We start from the raw sequence: 20,013 nt of genomic DNA on the forward strand, positions 1-20,013 counted from the left end.
TCATCCTTACACTTATTTATTGGTAATTGAGTTGCCACCTCTGCACTCCAAATTTGTAAACAATTTTTTGAACAATCCCTTAAGACCCTCTTGTGGATATTTTTAAACACTGAGCATTTCCAAATTTTTAATTTTGAGAAAAAAGGTTTGAACTCGGTTAATATAACCATCTACACAGAGGTAAAAACAAGTTGGGGCTTTATATTTTAACCCCGAAAATCTTGAAAAACAGTAAAAAATATTTTGACCAAAGCACACAATCTGTGATGTAATAGACGGGCCTCCACTTCGTGTGTTCCGCTCGCCAATGTGAATTCTATCTTTGCACACTGTCAGTGCAACCCACTTGAAAGTTTTGGCCCGAGACGTCAGAGTTCCCACAGGAACGTAAAAACCAATTTCCGTAACTTTTTCAGGACTTTCCAGGGCTAAAATATGACCATTTCAATGACACTCAACCCCATTTTGCAGAGAAAATTTGATATTATGAATTGGAAGACTGTCATAGACACTACTACACTGACAAGGGCTGCCTGTGAGTTCATCATTATTCCATTTTCAATTCAACAGCCGCCTATCAAAAATAACCCTTGTATGATCTTGATTTTCATGACACATCCCTCACTTTTTTCCTCTTACAATAGGATTCCATGACATCATATTATTTTCCATGTCTTTCTAGGATAACTTTTTCCCAGGATTTCCAGGAGAGTGGGAACCCTGCACCTCAGGTGTCTCACCAATAGAACAACTTCATCTTCTTGACCCAAACCTATCGAAACCCTTTAATCCACTGGGAGATTCTCAAGCCCCTCACAAGTTTAGCACCGATTACGAGGAATCCGTCATTAATTACCTGCAGACTGAAGGATCTGTGATTGATCCTCACACGAATACCAAAGGAGGATACAGTTAAGTTTCCAGGCAGCGGGCACTTTAGATGTACAATGTCACCCTATCATGCATTCATTGAAACACCGACCGACACGACCCTTTCAGGTCTTTTGACTTCTTACGTCAGGACCTTTCAGTTCTCACTGGTGCACAACTCCTCAAACCTTGCTGGAAATGCAGTCTACACGTATAAAGTGCCGACCTCATCATTCATGAACTATAGTAGCCCCTTCTCTCGTTCTTTTACAGTTGGAAAAGCATTATGATACGGTTTGGGAGGGTTAGAGGAAAGGGGTTAAATGATGGTCTTAAATGATGATATTTGACTATGAAGGTGCCTTTACACTGTGTTGTAGGCAAGGCGGTGGAAGACTCTAGGATGTCGGCCTTGAGTCATGGCTGCAGGTGTGTACATGTAAGTGTGTTTTTATTGTTTGATGTCCGAGTGTTGAAACCGATTTGCATGAGGGCCCAGTTCTAGGACCACTGAAGGTGCACATTAGGGGAGCAATCTTTTAAGACTCAAAGGAAAGACAACAGCAAAAATATTCCCCCTTAAAGCAACATAACATACTGAACAATCTAAATACTGTACAGAGACTCATAGAAAAGCTATTACCAATATAGATCCATCTGTCATATCAACTGTTGCACAAGCAGATGTTAGTGACATGGCAATGTCTCAGCATGCACACACATGTACATGCCAGCAACGTTGAACAGTTCCAGAACACTCTTCACCTCCCACTCCAAAGCCTTTCACGTCAAGCCATCAGACTCTTCTCGGGATTAGCCACATCAATGTCCTTCCAGTCGGGCAGTTGGTCTGGTAGGTGGTTAGTTCTGATGGCTGCCATTTCCAACAGATGCCCGGCCAGAAATCTTGACCCTTCAGCCGAGAGGTGGAGACCGTCCACTAAAAAACGTTGCCAATTCTGATGGGTGGAAGCACAGAGTTGTTCTCAACTTAAACATTAAAGTCAATGGTGTTGTGGTACTTCTATAACAGAGAGATTCCTTTTAGGTATAGGCCTTGAGCAGAAGCACTACCTCATCAGTTGAAAAGAGCCGCATTGGTCGGGAGTGCTCAATTAGTTGGTAGCGATGCGACCGTGATGCGTGCATTTCCTTGTCGTTTGTGACCCACCAAAATTCATTTCCGACCAAAGGAGCCTCTGCTGCTAAGAAAACAGCACCCTCTCTTGGTGCAGCTCGCGGCCCATACTCATAAAAAAGTCCCTTTTTTGAAGCAGCATGCCTTTTGTCAGTTGAGCAATTTGCTTCCTTCCGGATTCATCCCCCTGAGAAACTTCAATCAACCGCTCAGGTATTGCAGAGTATTTTTAAATCTTTATTTCTACTCTGACATTTGAGTAAGATAAGTACTGAATAAGCTTATCCACACTGCAACTGCCAGAAACTGCAGCAGGGTTCATGAAGGGACCAGGGATAGAAATCAAGGAATGAAAACAATTTCACTGGCTGGATTCTAGAGGGGAGACATGAACCGCCTGACCCGGTCCAATTGAATATATATGACTTTAATGTAAGAAACCTGGGGGCTAACGCTCTAACTTTAATAGTTCCCAGTCTTACACCTAGTGCAGGATTGGGAACAAGTAGGGTACTTTAAAGTCAACATTTTCTGATCTCTAAAAATTGAATGCACTTCACCTTGTGCAATTACGAAGCAATGGAACATTCAGGCCACAAGTATTGTGAGGCATACTGGTTCTGGTCGTTCATTAGTCAATCCGCTTTGCTAAGGAAACATGTTAGACATACATGTAGCTCAAGATCTCCTGAATCAAACTAAAAGCTCAAAGCCCAGAATCCAAACATGGGCTTGGGTGCAACATTGCTAAGTGGTACTTTATTCTAGCTGTCTCAGTATAATTGCTATACCAATCTGCTCACACCTGCTCCTCTTGCATGAGTGTCCAGAGATCAAGGATTCCCGTGGAGTATTCCTTGGCCACCTGACAGCAGGCTTTGGCATAGAGACCTGTGTTGAAATTCTTCCTGTTGACTGGGCCACCTGATAAAACACAGAGCATGGGTGTAAACAGGACAGTGGCAAACTACTGAAGAGTGTCGCTTATTCTGACACCAGCATTCCTCTGGTGCTGCACACATAGCCCCCCCCTTCTAGGTCAGGCTTGGCAAAATGTGGTAAGTCCAAGATTTCTAAGATTTGTGATTGACTTGTAGTGGACTTTAAAATTCTGGACTCTTTTCCTTTCCTATCCTTTCCCTTTTTGCCACTTTTGTGCCTACTTTAATTGGTATCTGCTCACTTCCCCCCCTGGTGGCACAGTCACAGCACCCTCTACAGTTCTTCCAAACAGCCAATAGGCAATGCCCTTCACCAGGCAGGAAGCTGCAGTGCAGGTTCAATGCACCAGAACAATTCTCTGATTTATCTGCCTTAGAATCCTCCAAAACATATCGGAGAAGTGATGGCAAAGTCATCCATTTCAAACCATCACGACTGTCACTAAATGGTTGCTTTGAGCCTTACCGCATTCAGCACTTACCACTCTTCATGCATCCTTCACTCCAGGTTTTGTCATCCAGTGCCGGTGGAGAAATGATGATGATGTTCTGTGGGCTGACTCCTCCCTCCACTAAATATTTCACCATACCCTGAAGAAACATTTACGTAGGAGAAAGAAACTTAGAAAGTCCATAATTATTCTGAACCATGTACAAAAATAAAATTCACTTTTTTAACAACAGTTTGATCCTTTCCATCCAGCCAACCAATGTCTCTCTATTTAGTATTAGTGCACTCCAAATTTACAAATTAAGGCTCCATTTTCCACTTTGCATAATTTGGGTAATCAACCAAAATGTCACTGCCTTACTAAAAAGTCATTCTTAACAGTACTTTACTTTAATACTTGAGTATTCATCTCTTTCTAATGAGGTTACTTTTCTGGATATTCTGCAACAAATTCATTTATTCCAACTTTCTGTGGCCCTCTGATCATTGCTTTAGTTCATGTAATATCTTCCTTCAGCTCCATGGGCGAAGAAAAAGAAAGACATTTCAGCTTTTATATGTTAGAGGGTGATATCGACCTAAACACAGCTGACACATAGCATCCTTTAAGTGCTCCTAGGAGGAAACATAGTCAGGAAGGAAACACTTCCCAAACTGGATTATCAAATGGACGAGGTAAGCAGTGGCAGAGCTAGGTTATTTAGAATAGAAAAGGCAAGGGTCAGATAATGTAGATGTACGAGAAGGCCATGGCCTTGCATGTTCCATTATATTTCTATCTTTCCATGAACTTGGATCCATCCTCATGACAATGCACTACATACAGTGTAAGTGGGACTATTTAAAGGCCATGAGGGTGATGATGCTTAGGAAGTTCCGTTGCAAAATGTTCAGAGTTCTTTGAAAGATATCTTCAGAAACTAATTCATCTTGGGACGTTCTTTTAGGTACATGTAGTTATGCTCAGATCTGAATGATCTGCAATGTTGCATGATCTTTCACTGTATCAGCAGACTGAGCACAAAGCACCTGTAAATTTCCAATGAAGTCATCCACACTGACATACTTGGAGCTCTCTGTAACTTCTAGGGTGGCATCATTGGCTCCAAAGAAGATGGTCACCATAGCAACATGAGTCAGGTCATCCCTTGGAATGCATCTTGGGAGAATGATGCGGCCCCAGGTGGTGTTATAACCTGAGAAGCCCCTGACCACAACATCACACTTTCTGTGTGAGATAAAAAAGGAGAAAATGTATTGACATGTACTGTGTCCATCATTATATCGTCGTGTCAGTGCTGAAAAGTCGCGTTTCAATTCATGGCCTTTCATCCAATTTTACTGCTTCATTAAATAACAGGATACTGCAACTTTTGGCAAACAATTTACTTACAAACAAACATGTAATTCCTTCGTTATGAGTTTCAGTATTTACTTATAACAATCTATTGGTGGATCTTGATAAAAATACACCAAATCCTAGATTTCAAAACAAAGTGCACAGGTGCACACTGTTGCAGTGCCTGTTCATATAGCCTGTCTTTGTCAATGTGGCTGGAGTCTAGTGCACAAGGGTTTTATAACCATATCACCGGGAGAAAGCACAAAACCATTGATCTGAAAGTTCCACCTGTAATTTAACAAAGACGCTGCATGGTTAAAATTCTGTTTACCTTTGTAGCTGATCTGCTAGAGATGCACCCCATCCTCCATCACCGAAAGACAACTGTGAAACACAGAGATTTTCATTACTTTCTAGAAGTCCAAAATTTCCAGACAAGATTTACTTGTCTTCCATGGTCAGTACAGCATCAGCGAAACATTTCATTCATTCCTTGAAAGATCTTGAAAATTTGGTAAATCATCTGTTGTGGGTTAAGTAATATGTTTGAGTCGATTTGTAAATGCCCCCAATGAAAGCACATAATATCAAATATTTTAAGAGCACTGTGAGTTAATCATTGTTACTTCTCCACGGTTTTACTGAATGAATCGGACTGGCTCCAGTCCCATAGACAAATATTCCTCTAGCAAAGTAAGGGTTACTTCACATGATCCAAATTTCAGATGAGGGGGCCTGCTGTATCTCCCACTTAGAATTACTGTATGGAATTGAAAGTACATGCATTTTAAAAACTACCACAAATTTGAACAGTTACAACATTCCTGCATTCCTTTTCCCGCTCCGTACCAAAGAGCAAGACCTGTATAGGAGGGTACCTAGATACACCGTGTATGCCACTTCTTAGAACCAGTGCTGTACTGGTGTAACAGTGGCTTCTCAGGTTATAACACCACCTGGGGCCGCATCATTCTCCCAAGATGCATTCCAAGGGATGACCTGACTCATGTTGCTATGGTGACCATCTTCTGCTGTAACAGTGGCTGTTAAGGAGCCACTGGCTCTTAGAAAAAAATGCCAGGCGCCAGGTCGATTTTTGTACAAACGGTAACCGCAACCACAAACCAGTCAACTCTAGCACCTAGTACCTGTGCGTGAGTGAATGTATCTACATGCACGTTACATCTACGTTGCAGTTTAACGTGGGCTCATGCTGTGTCCGTAGTAAGACGGAGAATAAACCGCGCGATCATAGATCATGTTACAAAAGCATTGCTCGGTGCACGGAGAAGAAAATTGGGCAGTGATCATTCGTGAAATACAACTGACAAGGCGGGCGACTAACAGGCACAAATCATGGTCGCAATTGAGATAAGAATAAAACATTTGGTTGGATATCATTTTTTTTGTGCAAATACGACTGTTTTGTTTGCACCGTTCAGCACTGCTTAGAACTGAATGGTACAGTAGAATGAGTTTCTTTATCTTGGCATTGAACACACATTTAACACATCTCTGCTGATGTAAGTTATTGCTGATATTTCACAAAAGATAGTCTGTGTAAATACGATCAGGCATATGCCTTTTATCACTATATCCACATAGGGAGGGTAAAAGAGGCAATGTTTGCTCCTTTTGTCCTCTTTCAAAACTTGGACATGATGTGTCCATGTGACTCACAGTTCAAAATTTGCACTGCTTTGAAATGCTATGGGATTCTAAATGTGCCCGTTTACTTTGCCTAAAACTGCACTTTTTCAATCAAATCGTCCCCAAAAAGCCATCCATACTAAATAATGTCTCATTAACATGTAATCACGATGGTTTTGGACCATTTACAAGTTATTTTTGGCAGAATTCAGACCTTTTACTTATGATCTTGCCTCTCTTCAACAATGATGGTGGTGTGCAACAAGAATGTAGGTGGTGCGCACAGTTTGTTTTTTGTCCCTTTTGCACTCCCTCATTTCTAAGGACGTACATCATGTGCATCCTGACCTGTGTGGGCACCGAATGTCAAATCATTTTGGTTACTAATTCAGTGTTGAATATCAAACAGTGACGTGTTGCACATTGAATGTCGAATGTCGAATGAAGAATAAATAACTAACACTGGACGAAACGTCGAGTAAACACTCACCGGTTCTTTTAAGAACCACACCCCACCCAAAAGAGATTGATTCCATGGTGTATCCACAAACCTATTTCTCGTGTCTCTTCCACCACGCAAAGCTCAAAATCTTACTTAGCCTATATAATAAATGTAACTAGTACTAGGCCTAGCAGTAGGTGGCCTACTCGGACTTGAGGAACAGGGCATGACGGAGTGTCCGTGCCTACTTCATTTCACCCAGTTTTGGGCGAAAGTGCAACGTAAGCAAGTACCTGTACTTACCTGTGTTATAGAATCTCCAAATAATACAACTTTTGGCCAAGACATTGTGGACACGATTAAATAACATGTAACGGTACCCTTTGCAGCGAAATGGGGCAAGAGCGCCACACGTTTGGATATTTCTCAAGGGCGCCACCAAGAGATGATAACTGTGTCAGCGCTCGATGGCTGGCCGCCTTAAATGAAACGGCTTTCAGGGTGCACCAACGTAACTTAGTAGGCAAATAGGCCAGAGATATGTCCGCAGAGCTCATTAATAAAAGTTATACACTCAAACTATTCTATCTTACAGCGTCCTGAGAGCCATGGAACTGGAGGATTCAAGAAATGTGGCACTAAACCTCAGGCCCGGACTCGGGGCTTCCAATCCTGAGCAACTTGGATGCAACTGGGTCCGAAAGTGGCACTATTTAGCCGTTTTGCAGAGGGATGCATTTTTCAAATGGCTGAGTTTCCCAGCAGTGAAATTTCCTTCATTTGAGGGGTAGTCTGATTTAAATTTGGGTGAGAATTTTTCAAAAATTCGTCGATCAACCCACTAAAAACTGAAGGAGAGATGAGTACAAATTGAAATAGGGTTTTATCACTGGTGTCTAAGGGAATTTATTTTTAGAGGTGCGGCATGCACCCTCCAGAGCTACGTGGCTAGGTCGACTGTCAGAGGTGTATTTCTGATGGAGTGTCGTGTACTTCCAGGGATCAGTGTACTTCAAATGGAGTGAAGGAAAATACGAATCGAAATCTATACTACTGTTTTTGTGTATGTCGGGCCCATTTTGGTACAGAAACAACTCACGGTGCCCATCGTGCCGTTTTCACGCCCGGCAACCAGGGAAATGTGCGAGGGCCAATACTTGCATTTGATTTTTGTAAACTTATGAGAAATGACGGGTACATTTTGGCAGTATTCTATCCGAGTTCGAAAGGGGATCTGCTTGACTATGCAATGGTGACTTTTTTGCCGTGGCATTTTTGTAACTCCGAATTCCGATATTCAAGTTATGGCCGAAGAGGCACGGATTAAGTGAAGTCCCATCCAAATTAAATCTAACGTGCTCACTGATTTGACATCCATTGCATTCTCGATATCATTTGCTGTTGTTGAAATTCCAGCACCTGGGGATGGTTCGTTTCTTTGGAGTTTATTTCGTCGTTTTCCTGCTCGTATTTTTCGGGCAGACCTGTCCGGCCAGCGATGGATCAACCATTCGCAAGAAAGAGCGGCAGTTGCAGCGCACCTGTTGCAACTTTGGGGGTAACCCAAGAAGATATGCGAGACGTATCTTCTGTGAGAATTTCTCTTCAAATATCAAATTATTCTGCACTTGAAAGCGAACCAAATTTCCTGTTATAACCAATGAAAATGTATTTCCGTCGATGGAATAGGGAGGCGAGTGCAGCCCGACTGTGCCACCCTGGATCTCTTACTGTTGAATCACCAGTAATAAACATTATACACCACACAGCTTTTAATACTGAGATCACTGAAAAGAAAATTGGGCCCAACACGGTTAAGGTCGGCATCACTGTCGAAAATTTAGGAAATTAATATTATAAATGAAAGTAAATCAGCATCAATCCTTTGGCTCACCGTATTCAAACCTAGAAAATTACCCTGTGGGTTCTTCCGCGCCCGGGGACGTGGGGGGAAAAAAAAAAAGTGCCGAGGCGGAAAAAGACAAAAGTTATGCGGTGTTGACCAAGCATTCAGGCGCACGGACTCCTGAAATTCGCAAGGAATCGCAGTTACCGGCTTCCATATAGGACTCTTCTGGGATCTCGGGGTTCCCGGCCCAACGCACTTCCTCCCTGCCCATCCATTTAACCCCCAAAAGGGTTCGAGCGACCATGCAAGGGAGGAACGAGACAGGCCCCTAAGCCCTGGCCGCCGAGTCGGCCATACGTCTCGAACCTGTACTAAGGCGCTCACCTGGACTTCGCGGACAGTGCCAGCCGCAGAGCTTATCCAGTAGGCTAAGGTACTGCTGGTATTTGACGGGGTGAATTAGAGTCTCTTATAGCCACTCACTGACGGCAAGCGTTTGGAAAATAAAAAACCACCACTGGGATTCGAACCCACCGTCTGACGATCTGACAACCGCGCGCTTAACCACTCGGCCATCTCAGAGATATTGGTCTTTGCTGTTCATATCAAGGATATAACAGAGTCATTAGCCTCACTGCACAGAATCTTGCTGTGTAAATACCCGAGTGATTAAAATAGTGCATCACGTAGCAAAAACTAATACACATTCACGCAAACAATGGAGGTCAAAATTAAATGCTCTCCCTGACAGCTTCTCTGTACCATTTTTTTTTTAAATGAACGCGAATCAGCATGGGCAAATCCCCGGACCGTGTCTATTCGGTTCGTAAGTAACTCTGTCATACGCGCGGACGCGCCACGATTTGCAGGCTCCCATTGGACGGCCGCTGAAATTGCGCGTTAACTTCCGGTTCCATGGTTCCATATAACGGCGAGCGATGCATGTAACTCCATGTGCAGTGCGTGCGCAGAGCGCCTGGTTTAAACTGAAGTGACGTCACATTCACGAACCGGATACACCTGTCTATATGTCCCAACTCTTTCACAGTATTATGTGAATGACACGCCACTTTTGCCCTTGTTGGGGGGAGGGGTACGTTTTCTCTCGTTTCCTTTACTAGCATAAAGTGACAGCCTAATCAGGAACCCAATGGTTCTGCTGAATAACAGGTACTGTCTGGTGCATCTGATTTGTGGTGTATAGCTCTTCAGACACCTTCAGCGAATCCTTTCTCTATAGAGACGTGGTTGAAAAAGCACTTTCCTGTTGAACTATAATAATTCCTTTTCAACATTGTACACCTTCACTTGTCTTTTCAGTTGTGCGAAATGTTGACGTGAATACATTAGTGTAATTCTTCGTATTAAATTCTTGCCTTTTATTATTAGTCCCTTTTTTACAGTCCAATGTAACGGTGATCCATGAAAACCGTAAAAAAAAAAGAAAGGGGGAGACTCAAGTTGTTTAATGATGCATTGTGGCCCAACGTTGGCAGTGTGCCTTGTACCTATCGCGCGCGCACCCGCGCGCCCTAATATATTAGCGCGTTACGGACGTTCTATTGGCTGAAGGTTGAGATATGGACTTTATTCACGGGGCCGGCCACATTGAATTTGAAAGCGTTGTTAACTCTTCATTTTTGAAAGTGGAGAGCACACATGAAGCAATAAAATGAAGTTTCATGATGAATTTCCACCCGAGTGTCTACTCTGATGAATCATTTGAAATACATGATTCAAGACATAGAATCGTACATCGCCAGATTGTGAACATTACTGAAAGGGAGGCTTGGAACACAAGGCACGAAACTACAAAACAGTCTGGTGCCATCCTAATCGACACTTTGCAATATATACAACAGATTTGGGGAATAAGATCGAAAATGGCCTCCACGTGAGTAGGGTCTATTATGCAATCGTGCCAATGCATGTGATGTTTTGAGGGTGAGTTCGGCGCATTTGATGCTCATTTCAAGTTAGTGTTAAATCGAATCGACCAGTGCCGAAAACGGTTCGCACACTCTATCCTTCTCACACACATCAGCGGGCATACGTAAAACCAGACAATCCTGGACAAACATGTCGGGACAATTGGCAATAGCCATTGTACGCTCTCCAGCCCCCCCCCCCTCTTTGATCCACTCCCCCGCTCAATCTTGTCATGTCCAGCAGGAGCGCAGGCCGTGCGCATAGACCCAACGTTGTGTCTACCGTGCCGTTTGGCGTGTGTTGTCTGGCGTTGTTTGTGGAAAACAGAAATGACAGCCGAATGTTAAGTATACACAAACTTTATTTAGGGCAAATTGTACTAGCACAAGCAAGATAGTTCTCCATTTTGTTTTGTGCGTGTACAGGAACAACTGTTTTGCGGGAGTGCATCCAACACATTGATCCGCATTATAAAGACTGGATAGGACACCGCGCATTGTTTTTTGCGCAAAATGTGCGGCTGAACAGTGACGGCGCGCTGCGTTTCAGGAGGGTAATGTGATGCTGTATGCTGTTCGTTTACCGGTACCTAGTCAAATATGTCACGGAGAAAACAATTTTCTTATGGGAGGGTGCCATGCCCTAGGCGTCTCCCTCGAAGAGCGGACAAAAATTCAAGAACATCATTTTCCGGAATTAACTGACCACTTTCTTCTTATTAAATAACCCACTCGAAATCTATAACACTGTTTTTGTGTATGTGTGTGTTTGTTTTTGGTCTTTATTCACTTTTCACACGTGTTGCCTACGCGGTCTTGCTTGGGCATTTTCACTCTGGGTTGGTTCAATCGAAATCTATTCATGATTTGGGTTCACTGCCTCTGCAGACCCGACAAACACAACTCGTGGCTTTCTTGGATAATTTTCCTGTGAAATCTGTGGAAAATAAAAGACAAAGTAATCATCATGTTTTGAAACCACATTTGCCAACAAGTATATCAGAACTGCGACATAGCGTAGTCTCATACACTGAGCCCGATGGGCTCGATACACTGTCGCACATTTCTTACTATAACAGGCTTTACGTCTAGCATTATAAAGTACAGGGCATGTTGAAACTTTCTGAATTGAAAGTGCGGCTCACATGTCAAAAGCAGTTCCCTCCCAAAGTTGATTTACCGTCAATCTCCGGCAATTCGCTGCTTGTGTGCACACGTCAACCTTCACTCTTTCCAAATTTATCCTTTTCAGGTGTGGAATTCAGTTTTCCTTCCAAATCTGACGACTGAAGTACAATAACCTCGAGCAGGTTTTGAAAGACTCCGTTTGAAGGTACGCGCAAGAAAAGTCGCAACGATCGTTATTTACCCTGCTGAAAATACGCATACGCGGGACGCGTTTTGGACGCGATGTCCTACCCAGTCTATAATTACAACGGAGATCAATGATCGTAGACGATGCAGCGTGGCATTTCTGCCCAAAACTGCACGTGCAAAATTCGTTGATGTGTTCTGTTAATGCGAAGGGCCTTGCGGAGCTCATTAATAAAAGTTATACACTCAAACTATTCTATATTACAGCGTCCTGAGAGCCATGGAACTGGAGGATTCAAGAAATGTGGCACTAAACCTCAGGCCCGGACTCGGGGCTTCCAATCCTGAGCAACTTGGATGCAACTGGGTCCGAAAGTGGCACTATTTAGCCGTTTTGCAGAGGGATGCATTTTTCAAATGGCTGAGTTTCCCAGCAGTGAAATTTCCTTCATTTGAGGGGTAGTCTGATTTAAATTTGGGTGAGAATTTTTCAAAAATTCGTCGATCAACCCACTAAAAACTGAAGGAGAGATGAGTACAAATTGAAATAGGGTTTTATCACTGGTGTCTAAGGGAATTTATTTTTAGAGGTGCGGCATGCACCCTCCAGAGCTACGTGGCTAGGTCGACTGTCAGAGGTGTATTTCTGATGGAGTGTCGTGTACTTCCAGGGATCAGTGTACTTCAAATGGAGTGAAGGAAAATACGAATCGAAATCTATACTACTGTTTTTGTGTATGTCGGGCCCATTTTGGTACAGAAACAACTCACGGTGCCCATCGTGCCGTTTTCACGCCCGGCAACCAGGGAAATGTGCGAGGGCCAATACTTGCATTTGATTTTTGTAAACTTATGAGAAATGACGGGTACATTTTGGCAGTATTCTATCCGAGTTCGAAAGGGGATCTGCTTGACTATGCAATGGTGACTTTTTTGCCGTGGCATTTTTGTAACTCCGAATTCCGATATTCAAGTTATGGCCGAAGAGGCACGGATTAAGTGAAGTCCCATCCAAATTAAATCTAACGTGCTCACTGATTTGACATCCATTGCATTCTCGATATCATTTGCTGTTGTTGAAATTCCAGCACCTGGGGATGGTTCGTTTCTTTGGAGTTTATTTCGTCGTTTTCCTGCTCGTATTTTTCGGGCAGACCTGTCCGGCCAGCGATGGATCAACCATTCGCAAGAAAGAGCGGCAGTTGCAGCGCACCTGTTGCAACTTTGGGGGTAACCCAAGAAGATATGCGAGACGTATCTTCTGTGAGAATTTCTCTTCAAATATCAAATTATTCTGCACTTGAAAGCGAACCAAATTTCCTGTTATAACCAATGAAAATGTATTTCCGTCGATGGAATAGGGAGGCGAGTGCAGCCCGACTGTGCCACCCTGGATCTCTTACTGTTGAATCACCAGTAATAAACATTATACACCACACAGCTTTTAATACTGAGATCACTGAAAAGAAAATTGGGCCCAACACGGTTAAGGTCGGCATCACTGTCTAAAATTTAGGAAATTAATATTATAAATGAAAGTAAATCAGCATCAATCCTTTGGCTCACCGTATTCAAACCTAGAAAATTACCCTGTGGGTTCTTCCGCGCCCGGGGACGTGGGGGAAAAAAAAAAGTGCCGAGGCGGAAAAAGACAAAAGTTATGCGGTGTTGACCAAGCATTCAGGCGCACGGACTCCTGAAATTCGCAAGGAATCGCAGTTACCGGCTTCCATATAGGACTCTTCTGGGATCTCGGGGTTCCCGGCCCAACGCACTTCCTCCCTGCCCATCCATTTAACCCCCAAAAGGGTTCGAGCGACCATGCAAGGGAGGAACGAGACAGGCCCCTAAGCCCTGGCCGCCGAGTCGGCCATACGTCTCGAACCTGTACTAAGGCGCTCACCTGGACTTCGCGGACAGTGCCAGCCGCAGAGCTTATCCAGTAGGCTAAGGTACTGCTGGTATTTGACGGGGTGAATTAGAGTCTCTTATAGCCACTCACTGACGGCAAGCGTTTGGAAAATAAAAAACCACCACTGGGATTCGAACCCACCGTCTGACGATCTGACAACCGCGCGCTTAACCACTCGGCCATCTCAGAGATATTGGTCTTTGCTGTTCATATCAAGGATATAACAGAGTCATTAGCCTCACTGCACAGAATCTTGCTGTGTAAATACCCGAGTGATTAAAATAGTGCATCACGTAGCAAAAACTAATACACATTCACGCAAACAATGGAGGTCAAAATTAAATGCTCTCCCTGACAGCTTCTCTGTACCATTTTTTTTTTAAATGAACGCGAATCAGCATGGGCAAATCCCCGGACCGTGTCTATTCGGTTCGTAAGTAACTCTGTCATACGCGCGGACGCGCCACGATTTGCAGGCTCCCATTGGACGGCCGCTGAAATTGCGCGTTAACTTCCGGTTCCATGGTTCCATATAACGGCGAGCGATGCATGTAACTCCATGTGCAGTGCGTGCGCAGAGCGCCTGGTTTAAACTGAAGTGACGTCACATTCACGAACCGGATACACCTGTCTATATGTCCCAACTCTTTCACAGTATTATGTGAATGACACGCCACTTTTGCCCTTGTTGGGGGGAGGGGTACGTTTTCTCTCGTTTCCTTTACTAGCATAAAGTGACAGCCTAATCAGGAACCCAATGGTTCTGCTGAATAACAGGTACTGTCTGGTGCATCTGATTTGTGGTGTATAGCTCTTCAGACACCTTCAGCGAATCCTTTCTCTATAGAGACGTGGTTGAAAAAGCACTTTCCTGTTGAACTATAATAATTCCTTTTCAACATTGTACACCTTCACTTGTCTTTTCAGTTGTGCGAAATGTTGACGTGAATACATTAGTGTAATTCTTCGTATTAAATTCTTGCCTTTTATTATTAGTCCCTTTTTTACAGTCCAATGTAACGGTGATCCATGAAAACCGTAAAAAAAAAAGAAAGGGGGAGACTCAAGTTGTTTAATGATGCATTGTGGCCCAACGTTGGCAGTGTGCCTTGTACCTATCGCGCGCGCACCCGCGCGCCCTAATATATTAGCGCGTTACGGACGTTCTATTGGCTGAAGGTTGAGATATGGACTTTATTCACGGGGCCGGCCACATTGAATTTGAAAGCGTTGTTAACTCTTCATTTTTGAAAGTGGAGAGCACACATGAAGCAATAAAATGAAGTTTCATGATGAATTTCCACCCGAGTGTCTACTCTGATGAATCATTTGAAATACATGATTCAAGACATAGAATCGTACATCGCCAGATTGTGAACATTACTGAAAGGGAGGCTTGGAACACAAGGCACGAAACTACAAAACAGTCTGGTGCCATCCTAATCGACACTTTGCAATATATACAACAGATTTGGGGAATAAGATCGAAAATGGCCTCCACGTGAGTAGGGTCTATTATGCAATCGTGCCAATGCATGTGATGTTTTGAGGGTGAGTTCGGCGCATTTGATGCTCATTTCAAGTTAGTGTTAAATCGAATCGACCAGTGCCGAAAACGGTTCGCACACTCTATCCTTCTCACACACATCAGCGGGCATACGTAAAACCAGACAATCCTGGACAAACATGTCGGGACAATTGGCAATAGCCATTGTACGCTCTCCAGCCCCCCCCCCCCTCTTTGATCCACTCCCCCGCTCAATCTTGTCATGTCCAGCAGGAGCGCAGGCCGTGCGCATAGACCCAACGTTGTGTCTACCGTGCCGTTTGGCGTGTGTTGTCTGGCGTTGTTTGTGGAAAACAGAAATGACAGCCGAATGTTAAGTATACACAAACTTTATTTAGGGCAAATTGTACTAGCACAAGCAAGATAGTTCTCCATTTTGTTTTGTGCGTGTACAGGAACAACTGTTTTGCGGGAGTGCATCCAACACATTGATCCGCATTATAAAGACTGGATAGGACACCGCGCATTGTTTTTTGCGCAAAATGTGCGGCTGAACAGTGACGGCGCGCTGCGTTTCAGGAGGGTAATGTGATGCTGTATGCTGTTCGTTTACCGGTACCTAGTCAAATATGTCACGGAGAAAACAATTTTCTTATGGGAGGGTGCCATGCCCTAGGCGTCTCCCTCGAAGAGCGGACAAAAATTCAAGAACATCATTTTCCGGAATTAACTGACCACTTTCTTCTTATTAAATAACCCACTCGAAATCTATAACACTGTTTTTGTGTATGTGTGTGTTTGTTTTTGGTCTTTATTCACTTTTCACACGTGTTGCCTACGCGGTCTTGCTTGGGCATTTTCACTCTGGGTTGGTTCAATCGAAATCTATTCATGATTTGGGTTCACTGCCTCTGCAGACCCGACAAACACAACTCGTGGCTTTCTTGGATAATTTTCCTGTGAAATCTGTGGAAAATAAAAGACAAAGTAATCATCATGTTTTGAAACCACATTTGCCAACAAGTATATCAGAACTGCGACATAGCGTAGTCTCATACACTGAGCCCGATGGGCTCGATACACTGTCGCACATTTCTTACTATAACAGGCTTTACGTCTAGCATTATAAAGTACAGGGCATGTTGAAACTTTCTGAATTGAAAGTGCGGCTCACATGTCAAAAGCAGTTCCCTCCCAAAGTTGATTTACCGTCAATCTCCGGCAATTCGCTGCTTGTGTGCACACGTCAACCTTCACTCTTTCCAAATTTATCCTTTTCAGGTGTGGAATTCAGTTTTCCTTCCAAATCTGACGACTGAAGTACAATAACCTCGAGCAGGTTTTGAAAGACTCCGTTTGAAGGTACGCGCAAGAAAAGTCGCAACGATCGTTATTTACCCTGCTGAAAATACGCATACGCGGGACGCGTTTTGGACGCGATGTCCTACCCAGTCTATAATTACAACGGAGATCAATGATCGTAGACGATGCAGCGTGGCATTTCTGCCCAAAACTGCACGTGCAAAATTCGTTGATGTGTTCTGTTAATGCGAAGGGCCTTGCGGAGCTCATTAATAAAAGTTATACACTCAAACTATTCTATATTACAGCGTCCTGAGAGCCATGGAACTGGAGGATTCAAGAAATGTGGCACTAAACCTCAGGCCCGGACTCGGGGCTTCCAATCCTGAGCAACTTGGATGCAACTGGGTCCGAAAGTGGCACTATTTAGCCGTTTTGCAGAGGGATGCATTTTTCAAATGGCTGAGTTTCCCAGCAGTGAAATTTCCTTCATTTGAGGGGTAGTCTGATTTAAATTTGGGTGAGAATTTTTCAAAAATTCGTCGATCAACCCACTAAAAACTGAAGGAGAGATGAGTACAAATTGAAATAGGGTTTTATCACTGGTGTCTAAGGGAATTTATTTTTAGAGGTGCGGCATGCACCCTCCAGAGCTACGTGGCTAGGTCGACTGTCAGAGGTGTATTTCTGATGGAGTGTCGTGTACTTCCAGGGATCAGTGTACTTCAAATGGAGTGAAGGAAAATACGAATCGAAATCTATACTACTGTTTTTGTGTATGTCGGGCCCATTTTGGTACAGAAACAACTCACGGTGCCCATCGTGCCGTTTTCACGCCCGGCAACCAGGGAAATGTGCGAGGGCCAATACTTGCATTTGATTTTTGTAAACTTATGAGAAATGACGGGTACATTTTGGCAGTATTCTATCCGAGTTCGAAAGGGGATCTGCTTGACTATGCAATGGTGACTTTTTTGCCGTGGCATTTTTGTAACTCCGAATTCCGATATTCAAGTTATGGCCGAAGAGGCACGGATTAAGTGAAGTCCCATCCAAATTAAATCTAACGTGCTCACTGATTTGACATCCATTGCATTCTCGATATCATTTGCTGTTGTTGAAATTCCAGCACCTGGGGATGGTTCGTTTCTTTGGAGTTTATTTCGTCGTTTTCCTGCTCGTATTTTTCGGGCAGACCTGTCCGGCCAGCGATGGATCAACCATTCGCAAGAAAGAGCGGCAGTTGCAGCGCACCTGTTGCAACTTTGGGGGTAACCCAAGAAGATATGCGAGACGTATCTTCTGTGAGAATTTCTCTTCAAATATCAAATTATTCTGCACTTGAAAGCGAACCAAATTTCCTGTTATAACCAATGAAAATGTATTTCCGTCGATGGAATAGGGAGGCGAGTGCAGCCCGACTGTGCCACCCTGGATCTCTTACTGTTGAATCACCAGTAATAAACATTATACACCACACAGCTTTTAATACTGAGATCACTGAAAAGAAAATTGGGCCCAACACGGTAAGGTCGGCATCACTGTCTAAAATTTAGGAATTAATATTATAAATGAAAGTAAATCAGCATCAATCCTTTGGCTCACCGTATTCAAACCTAGAAAATTACCCTGTGGGTTCTTCCGCGCCCGGGGGACGTGGGGGAAAAAAAAAAGTGCCGAGGCGGAAAAAGACAAAAGTTATGCGGTGTTGACCATCTCGGGGTTCCCGGCCCAACGCACTTCCTCCCTGCCCATCCATTTAACCCCCAAAAGGGTTCGAGCGACCATGCAAGGGAGGAACGAGACAGGCCCCTAAGCCCTGGCCGCCGAGTCGGCCATACGTCTCGAACCTGTACTAAGGCGCTCACCTGGACTTCGCGGACAGTGCCAGCCGCAGAGCTTATCCAGTAGGCTAAGGTACTGCTGGTATTTGACGGGGTGAATTAGAGTCTCTTATAGCCACTCACTGACGGCAAGCGTTTGGAAAATAAAAAACCACCACTGGGATTCGAACCCACCGTCTGACGATCTGACAACCGCGCGCTTAACCACTCGGCCATCTCAGAGATATTGGTCTTTGCTGTTCATATCAAGGATATAACAGAGTCATTAGCCTCACTGCACAGAATCTTGCTGTGTAAATACCCGAGTGATTAAAATAGTGCATCACGTAGCAAAAACTAATACACATTCACGCAAACAATGGAGGTCAAAATTAAATGCTCTCCCTGACAGCTTCTCTGTACCATTTTTTTTTAAATGAACGCGAATCAGCATGGGCAAATCCCCGGACCGTGTCTATTCGGTTCGTAAGTAACTCTGTCATACGCGCGGACGCGCCACGATTTGCAGGCTCCCATTGGACGGCCGCTGAAATTGCGCGTTAACTTCCGGTTCCATGGTTCCATATAACGGCGAGCGATGCATGTAACTCCATGTGCAGTGCGTGCGCAGAGCGCCTGGTTTAAACTGAAGTGACGTCACATTCACGAACCGGATACACCTGTCTATATGTCCCAACTCTTTCACAGTATTATGTGAATGACACGCCACTTTTGCCCTTGTTGGGGGGAGGGGTACGTTTTCTCTCGTTTCCTTTACTAGCATAAAGTGACAGCCTAATCAGGAACCCAATGGTTCTGCTGAATAACAGGTACTGTCTGGTGCATCTGATTTGTGGTGTATAGCTCTTCAGACACCTTCAGCGAATCCCTTCTCTATAGAGACGTGGTTGAAAAAGCACTTTCCTGTTGAACTATAATAATTCCTTTTCAACATTGTACACCTTCACTTGTATTTTCAGTTGTGCGAAATGTTGACGTGAATACATCAGTGTAATTCTTCGTATTAAATTCTTGCCTTTTATTATTAGTCCCTTTTTTACAGTCCAATGTAACGGTGATCCATGAAAACCGTAAAAAAAAAAAGAAAGGGGGAGACTCAAGTTGTTTAATGATGCATTGTGGCCCAACGTTGGCAGTGTGCCTTGTACCTATCGCGCGCGCACCCGCGCGCCCTAATATATTAGCGCGTTACGGACGTTCTATTGGCTGAAGGTTGAGATATGGACTTTATTCACGGGGCCGGCCACATTGAATTTGAAAGCGTTGTTAACTCTTCATTTTTGAAAGTGGAGAGCACACATGAAGCAATAAAATGAAGTTTCATGATGAATTTCCACCCGAGTGTCTACTCTGATGAATCATTTGAAATACATGATTCAAGACATAGAATCGTACATCGCCAGATTGTGAACATTACTGAAAGGGAGGCTTGGAACACAAGGCACGAAACTACAAAACAGTCTGGTGCCATCCTAATCGACACTTTGCAATATATACAACAGATTTGGGGAATAAGATCGAAA

The 20,013-nt window shown here is 43.8% G+C and overlaps 1 protein-coding gene and 1 long non-coding RNA gene across 2 annotated transcripts; both read right to left on the reverse strand.

Annotated features, from left to right (window-relative positions):
- On the reverse strand, nt 1-7,286 carry LOC147798359 (isoamyl acetate-hydrolyzing esterase 1 homolog). Its single transcript, XM_087140154.1, has 6 exons — nt 7,138-7,286; nt 5,074-5,126; nt 4,430-4,628; nt 3,432-3,540; nt 2,814-2,932; nt 1-1,829 (listed from the first exon to the last, which is right to left on the reverse strand). The coding sequence occupies exons 1-6, from the start codon at nt 7,180-7,182 to the stop codon at nt 1,659-1,661; spliced, it is 696 nt and encodes a 231-aa protein (XP_086996280.1). The 5' UTR covers nt 7,183-7,286; the 3' UTR covers nt 1-1,658.
- Nucleotides 7,287-10,035: 2,749 nt separating this feature from the next.
- Nucleotides 10,036-11,938, reverse strand: LOC147798360 (uncharacterized). The gene is made up of 2 exons (XR_015426175.1): nt 11,757-11,938; nt 10,036-11,548 (listed from the first exon to the last, which is right to left on the reverse strand). It is a non-coding gene; the product is annotated as an uncharacterized LOC147798360 (long non-coding RNA).
- Between the last annotated feature and the right edge of the window lie 8,075 nt (nt 11,939-20,013).

Source organism: Acanthaster planci, linkage group LG08, assembly GCF_054643075.1.
Source record: "Acanthaster planci isolate LZ-2023a linkage group LG08, COTS_SCS, whole genome shotgun sequence".
Lineage (NCBI taxonomy): Eukaryota > Metazoa > Echinodermata > Asteroidea > Valvatida > Acanthasteridae > Acanthaster > Acanthaster planci.